Raw genomic sequence first — 13,432 nt, forward strand, 5'->3', positions numbered from 1 at the left:
CTTTAATTCCAAATAATTTTCAAATAATAAGGGTATTATTTCTACAAATATTTTCATTTTAATTAGTCAATATTGAAGTTTTAGTTTTGTTCACATTAGGTGTGATGCTAGTTAAATCATCTGAATATAAATAGTGCGCTGGCTGATAGAATCACATTTTCTCTTCTACTTTGCTTTTGCTGTTGCAAAGAAATAGGCAGCTTTATCTCACATCATTCATTAGACAAAAAGCAGGTTTGCATCTCTGGGACACTGAAAACTGCAGAGCTAACTCTTCACATATTTCCATTTCTCAGGAGTGGTGATGCCATGTTACTTGCACCCTTCATACACTCTTATTACACTCTGATGGGGAGTATAGAAAATACTTTTTAAAGATACAATGTTTATGTGCCAGCAAGAATTTGTGAGCAGTTTCACTCTGGGAAAAACATTGGTGGGATACAGAAAAGGATTGAGACCTGGTGAGATCCAAAGGCAGGGTGGAAAGGATGTGGACTGTGCTGTAAGTAGAAGGCAAATTTGGAGGAGGAACAGCATGGCAGAGGGCAGGGCAGGGCTGAAGCTCTGGTTTGTTAAACAAGGTAAGTGAAGCCACGCACAAGGATTCAGTTTTATGCTGCTGGACCAAGCAGTACAAAGAATGTGAAGAGAGCTGCAGCTACCATCAGCTATCCAAACTCCAGTGGGAAAAACTGCTGCAGATCTAGGGCTGTCAGTCAAGATTTTGGCCTGCAGGAGATCAATTCTGTTCTCTTGTGAGACTAATGAAAACCATTGTGAAGGGGCTGGACTATATGATCTTTAAAAGGTCCCTTCCAACTTAAACACTTTGTGATTTTCTATGCTGTATCTTCCGAAGCAGTACTCAGATTCAGGGGGCCTCAGATGTGCAATCCCAGTCCTGATGACATATCACATCAACATATTAAAAAAAAAAAAAAAAAAAAAAAAAATCAGGATTCCTTCATTTAGAAAAGGTTAGGAATTTAGGTGCTTAACTGTAATTCCCATGCAGGTGTTTGGAATTTTACATGAAATAGTAGTTAACACCATTCAAAACTCATCCTTCCCACTTAGTTTTATTTAGTTTCATTAAACTGCTGTCCTAAATAAAGTGAAATCCCTTTTTGTACATGATAACTTCCAGGAAGAGCTACAACCTACAGCCATGCTTTGGTTAGGACACATGCCTGAGCATTCCCTGCCACAAGATCTTTCCTGGGTAAACTCTCCATTCACAGGCTATTTTATAACAGAAAGGAGCATGACTTCCTTTGTCAGTAGCAATATGTCTCAGTCTTACAAGGAAACTCAGGCCAGTGTCTCTGTCTCTGTTTACAAATTTTCTGCACCTCAAATTTTGCACCATGCATAAATCTTAGGCATTTAGGTCCTCTCTTTACGATGAATTACTATGTGTATTCATCTCTTGACAGCACGGCTATTTCTAGCTCTGGCAAGTACAGTACATGAAAGGCAGGTATACAGTCTAGGACCGAAGGCCAGTAAACTGCAGCCAGACCTGCAAACTTGTAGTAAAAGCCTTCTACTTTATATCCTTAAGCAGAATGCAAAATGGGTCTCAGAAGTCAACCAACTTATATTATCACTGCAAAATTATTAATATTGCATTGGCCAGGAACAAGAAAAACCCAAAAGAAAGACCATCCTAACATTCTTAGGAGAAAATAGTCACTTTAAAAGTACTATGCCTTTTAAAATCAATGCCAATAAAGAGCTATGCAGAAACGAGCCAAAATCATTTGCATCAAAAGTCAACAATTACAATTCTCTACAACTTACAAAGCAATTTTCAAGTGGGAAGAGAGAAAGAACAGGGTTGGATTTTTTGGCACATTAGTATAGTCTCATCAGAACAGTAGATTCTCAGATAAATATTTTAATTACTTCCATTTGCCTTTCATATTAGTGTTGTCACGTGAGCTTTCCCTTCTGTCAGGCATGGCCCCATAAAATACAGAATTTTTACCTTCCCTGTTCTGAAGAAAAGCAGGAACAACTGCTTATGCCTTGCTTTTTCCTTATGGGGCAATTCTCAATATCACTACATAGCTCCACCAATTTTGTCAAGAGTTTCCTTCCTTTCATTAGCTTGAAGGGTAAGTCAGGTCCAGAAAGTATCAAAGCCACAAAAATGACAGAAAATTTCTCTGTTCCATGCAAGTGTCACAGAAGGCCTGAGCACTGTCAAAGGCAATCAACTTTATTCTTAAGTAAACTGCCTGGAAACTGGGACTTAAATCCACAGCCTAATAAAATCAGTGGTTCTGGTTTGGCCCTAGGACAGTAAACAAAAGTGGTATTTTTGGGAAGTGGAAGCAGAACGTGGCTGACTATCTTGTGATCACCTGTCATCCAAACAGAGACACAAAACACATGGAAACTTCCAGCAAACAGTTTAGAACTGAAGTGTGAGCCACTTCTCTGTCATATAAGTCTACTAACTGGAGCGGGCATTCTTCTGCCCTCATTGGCCTCAAAAATTTTGCCTCTAGCTTCAGCTGAATGAAGAATAGGTTCTGAAAATTTGCTGCCTATGATTAAATCCCAGGATTTAATCTCTGCTTTGAAACAAATGACCATATTAAATTTAATCTCATTAGGATCAAAATTTCCTTTCCTTTCAATCAATCAAGTCTAGTTAGTGAAGTGTCCTTGATCATAATCCGCTTTCATGAAATTAAGGGTATTTATTGTTTGGTTACTGACTGATTTGTTTACATTCACCTGCATCTATACACAAGCAAATATTATGTCCTATTTGTCTCTGCATTCCACGCCCAGAGCAGTTGCCTGTGAACAGCAGCAGGGTCAGGAGGGTGAAGGGCAGGGTTAGGGTTTGCCACAGGCACAAGGAGCAGGTAGCATCACTCCCCACTGCCAAGCAGCTCCTGGGAGCCCAAACAGACCCTCAGCCCCAGGCTAGAACTGAACCTACAGCTGAACTTCACACTGGACCAGTTCCTGGGGCACCAGTATGGGAATCCTGCACTGCTGTTTTTGCTAGCAAATGTTAACTAAACTTTTCCAACCTTTGCTGAGGTCAGATATGGCCTTTACTACTTAACAGCAATTGGAGTATGGCAGAACGTAAGCAAAGGGATATAAAACTGTTTTTCTGCCCTGGTGGATGTGATCAGATTACAAGTATGATAAACAATTATCTGCCAAATAATACAAGTTAGAGACAACAAAAAGTCAAAAGATTGAGAAAAAAACTGGCAAGATTTAGGAAAATACTTTAAATTAGATGGGAAAATTACAAAAATTACTAACTTAGCACCACTTTGAAAGCTTTGATAAGTTCCAAATCAAACAAACTATATAATCAAAATAGTGTTTTTTTCAAATGAAAAGCAAATTCACTATTATGTAGTTTCTGAAATTCCGCTGACACCCTTGGGTATTTTAAGAATACTTGTTCAGAAAAGGCAGATACAAAAACAGCTTTCTCTCATCCAAACACTCTAAATTAGCTGAGATACATAAACTTGTTGAACTAATTCTGGTGAGGACTAGGAGCCAGTTTAGGAAAAAACCCAGACCTGTCTGGCACAGCATGTTGGTAGCAAATATATCAACAAGGAATTTACTCCCTGATGGTCAGATTTGCTCAAAAGAGAACAGAGACCAGACTAACACAAACAATTAGGAGAAGTGACCAAAATCAGTTGCTTCTGTTAAACCCAAATATCTGCCAAAAGAAGGCTTCTGTCAGAATATAATGCATTTGTACCATGGAAACTGTCAGGTGTTAGGTCAGTCAAACTGGGGAAAATATTTCTCGCTGCTAAGAAATTCTTCTGTATAGCTGTCAGATAAATCTTTACAGAAAACTGTTGATTAAGACTAGCAGAGTCGGTCACCTGGGTTACCTCAGGCAAGAGAGACACACCAGTAATTCAGGAAGCCAACACACAGCTCCTGGTTTTGCCAACATCTACCCTAGTAATGAGGACGTATCAGTATTTTAAAAAGACTTGCTATTGTTAAGGTGCAATAGTATTTCTAACACCAGAAAACTCCAGCAGAGGGAAAAACCTCAGGCTACCAGCCAGTCCACCAAAAGTACAGGGCATGTAAGACAGAGCCGTGATTCAGACTCCAACACAGCACCAGTGCATGCAGAGCACCTGCAGGCCCTTCCAAGAGCTTCTGCTTTTAAGCCCCTGCCCCCAGCTGCCCACAAATGAAAAAAACAGATACCCATCCATTTCAAGGTACAAAAGAGTAACTAGAAAGACACCTGAAACAATAGAAAAAAAGGTGCTTAGCAAAGGCAATGAGGCCAGTCACCACAAAGTCACTGAAGAATATCATCACCTTGGGCAGCCCTCCTTTCATGAAGGAAAACCACATCTCCTTGGCCAGCTGCTGTGCATGAGCAAAACCCCAGCAGCCATCAGGCAAGGTCTGGGAAGTGCCCAGATGGTCACTCCAGGCACACCAAGATCAATGACAGCTTCCCAACAGCCACATGGCAAGCCAAGGTGAGATGGAGACAAGCCTCAGGGAACACCTCAAGGATATGTGACCAACAGTGGACAAACGAGCAGCTCTCCCTCTGCCAACACCATGGTGTCTGAAGGCACAGAGGGCAAAACCTCTCCTGCCCTGCCTCTCCACAGCTTGCTGAGGGGCTCCTGCAGCCCTGCTCTGTGCCCAGCCAGAAGTGGCCATCACAGCCTGGCTGGCCCCAGCAGCTCCCTCCACCCACTGCAGGTGGGCAACAAGACTGCACCGAGCTTATGAAGTCATCTCTCAGCTTATGACTCAACTCCAGTCACCTGGAACACGACATGATCTCCCAGGAGAAGGAGATAACAGGGAGGACTAAAAAGAAAGGCTGTTGTTTTATATTATCAACTCAAAGTTCATTTCTATATTAAAAATTAAAAACAAACCAATGCACTTTTATGACATTTTAAAGTTGTTGTAGCTAGAACTACTTATTTTTAAAAATCTGTTACTAATTTAATCTGCATAAGACTCAAGGGTGTACATTCTCAAAGTACCAACAGAGCAAGTTTGAAAATGGAACACTCTTAAACACTCTTGCTCATCTCAGAAGTAGCATTTCAAAACAATTCTGAAGGTATCTGCTTTTGTTATTTCTTTTTTTAAATCTTCTTAGAGGCAGAACATAAGTACGTGTATATGTGTGTGTGTGTGTGTGTGTATATATATATATGTATGTATACACACACTCACTCAGGCACTGCTGTGACAAACTGAGTGATGTGCTCAGCACACCTGAGGGATGGGATACCAGCCAGAGGGACCTGGACAAGCTGGAGAAGTGGGCCCATGGGAACCTCCTGGTTTTTAACAAGAGCAGGTGCTGGTGCTGCTCCTGGGTTGGGGCACGGCCCAGTCTCAGCACAGGCTGGGCATGAGCAGCCCCAGGGCAGCCCTGCCCAGAGGGACTTGGGGGTGCTGCTGGCTGAGAGGCTGCACATGAGGCACCATGGGCACTGCCAGCCCAGAGAGCCAAACGTGTCCTGGGCTGCAGCCAGAGCAGCGTGGGCAGCAGGGCCAGGGAGGGGATTCTGCCCCTCTGCTCTGCTCTGCTGAGAGCCACTGCAGGGCTGCACCGGCTCTGGGTGCCAGCACAGGAGGGACAGGGAGCTGCTGCAGTGACTCCAGAGGAGGGCCACAAGATGATGAAAGGGATGGAGAGTCTCAAGAGTCTCAAGAGTGTTGGGACTGGCCAACCTGGAAAAGAGCAGGCTTTGGGCTAACCTAATGGTGGCCTTCCCGTAGCTGAAGGGAGCTTGTAAGAAAGCCAGACAGGGACTTTCTATAAGAGCATGTGGTGACAGGACAAGGGAAAACTGCTTCAAACTTCAAAGAGAACAAGTTAAATTGGATACTAGAAAATAATTCTTTACTGTGAGGGTGGTGACTGACTGGCACATAGGCTGTCCAGAGGTGTGGATGCCCCATCCCTGGAAGCATTGAGAGCCAGGCTGGATGGGGCCATTAAAAACCTTTTTCATGGAAGCTGCCCATGTCCATGTTGGGGGCACAGGCTTGAACTAGATGACTTTCAATGTCCCTTCCATCCCAGGCCTTTCTACGAGTCTATGACACCAAACAGAACAAAAATGCAAGGAATCAGCGCTGTGTGAGCAAGGGGCTTTCCACTGATGTGAGCTGGGAAGTGCTGGAGCAGAGTGTAATCAGTTCCAAAGTAAATTAAAGCACATAATAAGAAGAGCATGCCTGGACAGAGCATGCCTGGACAGAGCATGCTATCAGTTTCAAAATAAATTAGCATACAATATGTGAAACACATGGCCACTGATAGTGCAACTTCAAGTCTAGTTTTTCCACTTGGAAAACCTACCAATTTTCTCCTGGCAAATAAATTTGTCCTTAGTATTTCTAAATTATGGAAGATTCTTAACCAGGGCTTGTTACATTATTTTTCATGTGTATTCACTATTTATGTGGACAGCATACTACTGTTTATGCTGGAGTGAGCTACAGTCACCACTGATCTGCTTAAAACAGTTCCCACAATAAAAAGCAAGATGGAGACTAAGTCTGTTAACACAGACTTATCAATCACACCCTAAATGCTACAGGTATTAATAAACACATTCAGATATCTTTCCATTCGGGTTCTGAGCACCAGTCCTTTGGGTCTCACAAAAGAGAAGTAAATCCTTTCATAAGCTGAGGTGGTTTTGCTAAATAAAACCATTTCTTTGAGCACTATCATCTTTCATCTTCCCCATCACCAGTACTATAGCTCTTCCATTTTCAAAAACTCAAACCCAACAAATAAAGGTTTCAGCATGGTACACCCCACAATAAATAAACTAAGAAGTATTAGAAATTATTGGTAATATTCAGTAACTGATGCCTCACTACAGCACTTGATCCACTGTGCATTAGTGAACTAAGATGATCGTTAAGATTTCAATTAAGGAAAATAAGCAAATATTTTGGTTTTTATCATTTCAATTTTAATACAATTAAAAAAAGGTAAATGTTATGCATGGTAATGTTTATTAAACAATCACATTTTATTTAAGCATTAAAATGCAGCAGTCTGGAAAAGCTGCCAGAAACAATGTTTGGCTTCAGAAAAGGCGATTATTAAATTACTTCCAATAAAATTCAAATACTCTCTTGTCTGTTGATTAGTTGAATGCTTTAGACTGGAAAGAACAAAAAGTGCAAATCAGCTGAATGTTACTTTCAAAAGTAAAGTCTTAGTGTCCTACAAGCAATTACTGGAAGGCCTCACCTCAATCTTCATGATAAAGGACAAAATTCTCCAATTCCTACACAATTATAATTTACTGTAACATTTCAAGCAATGCAACATTATTACTAAAACAAAATTAATTCCAAAATATAACTGCCTATCATGAGCACTTCTTTCCTTTTTTTTTTTTTTTTTGGTTCTAATTTGCTTGACATGAGATGGCATGAAATACATTCTTACTGGAAAACTGGAAACTTACATGGAACAATGCAGTTAAACCACTTATAGGAACATGTTCTAGCTTTAGTTAACTTATATCTAAACATACTATTTTACACAAAAATATTAATATTGTGGTATTCTGTTTCTGCTGATAGCTTTGAGCAAAGTGACTCATCACAGAATAGGTAAATGTTGACCTTCAGTTTAGTTTTTTGTTCATCAACTTTACAGGAGGACTTGGAAAGAAATGGACAGAGGTAAAATATATGGGCAAATGTCAGGCATTTTGAAATTAGTTGTTTTTTTTTTTTAATTCAACACAACTATTCAGTGGCAGTTTGAAATAAAAACAGAGTACCTTTCTGGCTCCTAATCACTTCAGATTCACTTCATATGCAAAGATAATGAAAAAACACTGAGATTATCATCTTAGAAGGGCTGTAAGAACACACCAGCAATTTTCGATTTGTTCTTGTAAAATTTTTTTAAACACCGTGGAAACATGTTCTTATATGTGGGTACTGCTGCTTGAAACTGAACAGTTGCTCAACATCCAGACAACTATTACAATCTTGCAAAAGCAAAGCAGGTTATAAGCATAATAAACAAATGGTCATTTTGCTAAAATTGAGACCTAATTTAGTAATTTGTAGAATGACTCTTTCAAACTGTGCAACACAAAATAATGTAGCCAACAGTAACATACAGGTACACCATTTAATATTTATTATATGCATTTTATATACATTATTTTTCAACAGCTGTACTTTTGCTATGCGGTACAATCTTAAAAATTTGCTGATTCATAGTTTGTAAAACAGAAACCTTACAAAACTCATCAAAACTCGCAAACTGATCAGAAAAGTTTTGTGGAAGACTAGAAAAAATACTTTTTTGTATTAATCATGCATTACACAAACAAAATTTTTAGTTACACCATAAACTGAAGCACTTCTGAAAAATAAAATAAAAGCAGGGAGTAACTAGTCAAAACACAGCAGATTTATGAATCTTGAATTAACTACTTTTGTATTCTATTTGAAATGCAAATAAAAATAATTTTCACTCCAAAGGTTCTGAAACAAGATTGTTTTTTTGGAATCAACTCCACTCCAGGTACTTGTAACCAGAGGAAAAAGAATTTCTTGGTTTGCAACTTTAGAATTATCAAATGTCCCATTTTCTCATCTATTTTAGACTGTTCAAAGAGTGCCATAACAGATATACAGGGCCCTTTAACACACTACATAAAAGGATATAAAGACCAACAAAAAGTGAAATAAATAACAATAGGCCATTAGCAAGATGGGTAATCCTTGATAAATAAATTCGTAAATACAGTAAGATGTACAAAATATCACATAGTGATAGGATGCCAAGATTAATTTTTTTAAGAGTTCATTTAGGGGTGTTAACCCCTCTGTGTTTCATTTGAACACATTTTACAGTCCTTTATTTATGAAGACAGTTATGCGATGATGATGAATTAGCATCCTTAAGCAAGGACTTAGCTGAGCTGTATTAGGCAAAAGAAGGGAAGATTGTGGTTACACGGCAGCGGGTCAGTGAGATCTCTGTGTTTTAGGGTTCTATAATGCAGAAAAACATTATCAATACAATCTTGAGCACTGTTGTGACAGGCTAAATATATAAAAAGACTTATAAAAACTAGAATTTTATCCAAACATTTTGTGCAACTAATGCTAAAATATTTTAAGTTAAATTTCCTTTTCTTTAAAGCAAAATAAAAGTTTAAAAGGGGAATCTGTGGCATTCAACTGATAAACAGAAGATTACTAAGAGATGAAAAGAAAGCTACTCTTGGAGCTCACTTCCCCCCACAAGAGCACCACATTCCTAACCCTAAGGCAGCACACAGAGTCCAAAATAAAAGTCTTTTGTAAGATCAGACTCCACGTTTGCTTAAAGACACCTAAAGAACAGACATACGCTCAGTTCATATCCAGTCAAGGCTACAAATACTGGTTTTCTTTTTTGTATTTGTCCCCACCCCCCCAAATACAGTAATTACAGTTAAATGAATGAGCCTGACATTGTTCAGGATGTGGTGACTTTTCACCAACTTCTACCTGCCCCACTTAAGAGCCTTCACCCAGGCAGATCAGATGTAGTGTCTTATTGGTAACCTTATAATTGATGGCAGTGACGCATTCCCTCTTTTTTGTCCAAACAGACCTGCTGTTATGATGCAGGTTTGTTCTGCTATGTCACACAAATACTTTGGCAAGGGCATCAGCTCCTGCACTGGCAATATATGCTTTTGATGGATGAAATGCTACATCATAAATTGATTCATCCAGCTTTTTCCTATGAGCTGTTATTTCTTGCACACATGTCTTGCTGTCCAAATTCCACAACCTAATGGAACAATCATGGCCTGTTTAGGAAAGAAAAAAAGGAAAAATAAAAGATTATATTTGTCAGAAATGTAGTGCATCATAAATGCATAATTTATATTAAAACATATGGAATGTGAAAAAAAAAAAACCCCTTACTTCCAGACATTAAATAGATTCCATTAGGATCTACAGCTAGGCTTGTGACAGCATCCAAGTGAGCAACCATAGAATGGATCATTTTACCTAAAAGAAAAATAAACAGTGAATTTCCTGTGAAGTATTGTTCATTTAAAAATCATCAATCCATCCCCCTTAAACACAATATAAGACAACATGCTTATTTAGAGTCCAGTAATATTTGAATAATTCTATTCCATTAGAAATTACAAGGTTTCAACTGCGAACTCTTATATAAACATAAGGGCAAATGACACACAACTCTCAAAAAGGTATTCCCATTGTAAACAATGGTTATCCACTTGGCATCTTTCTTGGCAGCAACAACAGTGAAGACCTAAAATGACTAAATGAGAACCTTTATCTCTTAAATGTCCTAATAACTGCCCCAGTAGGAGAGTCTTGATGAAGCTTTATAAAATGAGATTTACTGAGCCATATCAACGGTCCATCTATCTCTGTCATTGCTAGGAGAGAAAAATAAGGCAACTATAGGTGATACTTGCCCAAAATACTCTCCAGCTTCTAACAATTAACTGTTTGGTTATGTCCAGAACAGTTAACTCTGCATTCAAGTACTCTTAATGCAAGTACTCCTAATTTCTTTAAGTTGACTTCTGTTCCTGGACTCCTAATAACATCTTTTAGCACCTCATGATGCTTTTTGGAAAGAGTTCCAGAATGTTTAACTGCACAGAAGAATCACTGCCTCTCTCCTGTTTTGAGTCTGCCACCTGTTGGGGATTATCAACTGAACCTCAGTTCGTGTGTTGAAAAAGAGGGCAAATAAATCCCTGTAAGACCATGACCAACACGAAGAACATAAATCAGCTTTGTTCAGTTGCTCTTCTTCCTGAAGAATCTCAGACTATTCAGTTTCTAAGATTCTTCCTGAAGAAGCTTATAGCTACTGAAGATCTTTGATCATCTCTGAAACATATTAACTTGGCTATATCCCCTTTGAGGTAAGGGAGACTTCATTCAAAGTATTCATGCAAAGGTATTAAAAATGTTCACTTTTGCCTTGTATTCCTTTCCCTCCTAATAGGCATTTTGCTATTCTGACTGCTAAGAAACAAAGCAGTATTTTTATCTAACCTCTTATTATAACTCTGAGGTTTTACTTTAAATAAGAACAGTTGGCCTAGTGATTATTATTTTATACTACAATGTTTATTTTTCCTTACATGTATAATTTCACATTTATCCACATGGAATTTAATTTGCCTGCTGTTATGTCTTTTAAGATCTCCAGTTCTTTGTCAGCCTTCATATTTAATAACCTGAATTACAGAATGTCAGTTAACTGTCAATATACTGCTCCCTGTTCAGATGACTCACTATGCTGAAATATTGCTCATCACTCCAGATCCACAGATACTTTATTCCACAAACAGACCATTTACTTCTACCCTCTGATTCCTGTCATTGACCCAATTATTTCTTCATGCAGATTTTTTTTTTCCTTATTCTTTGTTTCTTTGAAGTAATAAATCTTAATTTCAGCAACACCAGTGTAATGCATTTAATGACCACAATTCAAATACATACATTCATGGCAGGTGCAAAGTAGAAAAAATGTCCAGCTTTTTGCTTTAGAAAACAAAAACCCCAGGAATCTACTGGGGTTTGCCATCTCCTACTGGGACCAAACCAAACACACTTCAAACAGGTGTTTTGCACATGCTTACTTAAAGTGAGTTTGATTTTTTTTTTCCTTCCAATTTGATAGGCAACATGTAGGAAGTGACAGGTAATTTCACAAATAAGAAGTTTGTCCTTACAATTATTTTAATGTTTTTGTCACAACAGACAGTGCAGCTTTCTCCTATAGCCTTCCTTACCCTCTTTCTTCCAGATCCTTTTCTATTTTATAAACCTTATCAACAACTTAAGTATAACACAGGATTTCATTACCACAATGAATTTAGGGATATTTCTTGCCCTAATAGGTACTAAGTGATCTTTTTAACTACTAAGAATTGAAAAACATAACTGACACATGCTTAGAGTTAAAAGCATGGAAATGAAAGCAGACATATTCTATAAATCAGGAAAGCTTTAAATTAAAGACCACTTTCTTGTCCCTCATAACTATCTCTGCTTGTTTTGAGAGTGTTTTCTGACTTCTGAAGTCACAATTGCAACAGGTATCACTATTTCACAGAGAATGTGCTGAAAAGGTTTAATCTTAGAAATATCAAAAGTTCTGTTTTACGTAAGACTAAATCAGTAGTAAGTTTTCTACAAACAGATTCTTCTCCCTACATCATCCAGATTTTTTAAAACATATTCATACAGACAAATTAGGTTTTCTTTATCCTTACCCGTTTTGTTGTCAAAAAATTTGATGTGTCTATCTTCATGTGCTGTAATAGTTACAGGAAGTGTGGGATGACTTACTACCTTGTTAATATGATTATTTGATTGTACACCTGAAAATAAAAGAATATTCATCTGCCTTAAAGAAAATGTTAAAGTTAAAACGACAGTATTTTAGCATTACACTTAAGATTAGCATATTATTTAACATTATGTAAGTATTATCTTAGGACCAATGGATCTCCTAAGAAATAAAGCTTCTTGCTTCACAGGATGGGGCAAAGTGAGGTAGACTCTAGCCATGGTACTGTAAGGTTAAAGCTTACAAGTAGTTTTCACCCATGAAAGATTATTGAGACATAAAACCCAGCAAGTACTGCAGGGCAGCACTAGCCAAGTGGAAACAAACTGTAGCATGAGTAATGTATGTTTAGCACACAGCTCTTACACCTCTGCATCAAAAAACATTTAGTCTGGGGGTGAAGACAGAAGCACAGAGTGGTTTGGGTTGGAAGGGACACCTACTAGACGAGAGAATCCAAGAAACTGAAGTCAACCTAACACTCTTAGATTCTGTCAGATACATTTGTGACTTCAACTTAAACAATGAATGGCTAAAATCTCTTTAGAAGTCTACAGGATACTCTTTTTAAAAAACTATCTTGGTATCTTAATTTCTGTGCTTAATTTTTCTTAAAACCATTTAAAAGTCTCTCTTCAAACTAGAAAAGGTAGTTCTCCAAATCATGATGTTCCTTCTCACTTCAATGTCAGGCTTTGCAAAAGGTATTTATAAGATAGCTTTCACACAGTTTTATAACCTGTGTTGAAGTGTGTAAGTTTAATAATTAAAGTAAACTACACTACTTAGAGGGGAGAAGCAGATTCTCCCCTTGCACTATTCTTTTAAATCACATTTTCTAGAAAGGAATGAGCAGAAACTGGAGGTTTTCCTTATGAATCACATGAGGAGCGTCACAAAAAGAGTCCTCCATAAGGAGTTTCATCAAATACATGCAATTAATTCTTGATGAGCTACCTCTCTGTAACACTTTATTTGCAGCAACAGGATTTCTACAAAGTTCTACCAGAAAGTGTGTTTAATCCC

The 13,432-nt window shown here is 38.1% G+C and overlaps 1 protein-coding gene across 4 annotated transcripts in view; it reads right to left on the reverse strand.

The window, feature by feature from the left end:
- Positions 1-6,975: 6,975 nt before the first annotated feature.
- Positions 6,976-13,432, reverse strand: part of STRN3 (striatin 3) — a 60,120-nt gene continuing 53,663 nt past the window's right edge. For all 4 annotated transcript variants that reach the window (XM_058807779.1, XM_058807781.1, XM_058807780.1 and 1 more), the window contains 3 exons: positions 12,330-12,437; positions 9,982-10,068; positions 6,976-9,863 (listed from right to left, as the gene is read on the reverse strand). In XM_058807779.1, coding sequence (XP_058663762.1) covers positions 9,694-9,863; positions 9,982-10,068; positions 12,330-12,437 — 365 coding nt within the window. In that variant the 3' untranslated portion in view covers positions 6,976-9,693. The remainder of the gene's footprint in view (positions 9,864-9,981; positions 10,069-12,329; positions 12,438-13,432) is intronic.

The sequence above is a fragment of the Ammospiza caudacuta genome, chromosome 6 (genome assembly GCF_027887145.1).
Source record: "Ammospiza caudacuta isolate bAmmCau1 chromosome 6, bAmmCau1.pri, whole genome shotgun sequence".
NCBI lineage: Eukaryota > Metazoa > Chordata > Aves > Passeriformes > Passerellidae > Ammospiza > Ammospiza caudacuta.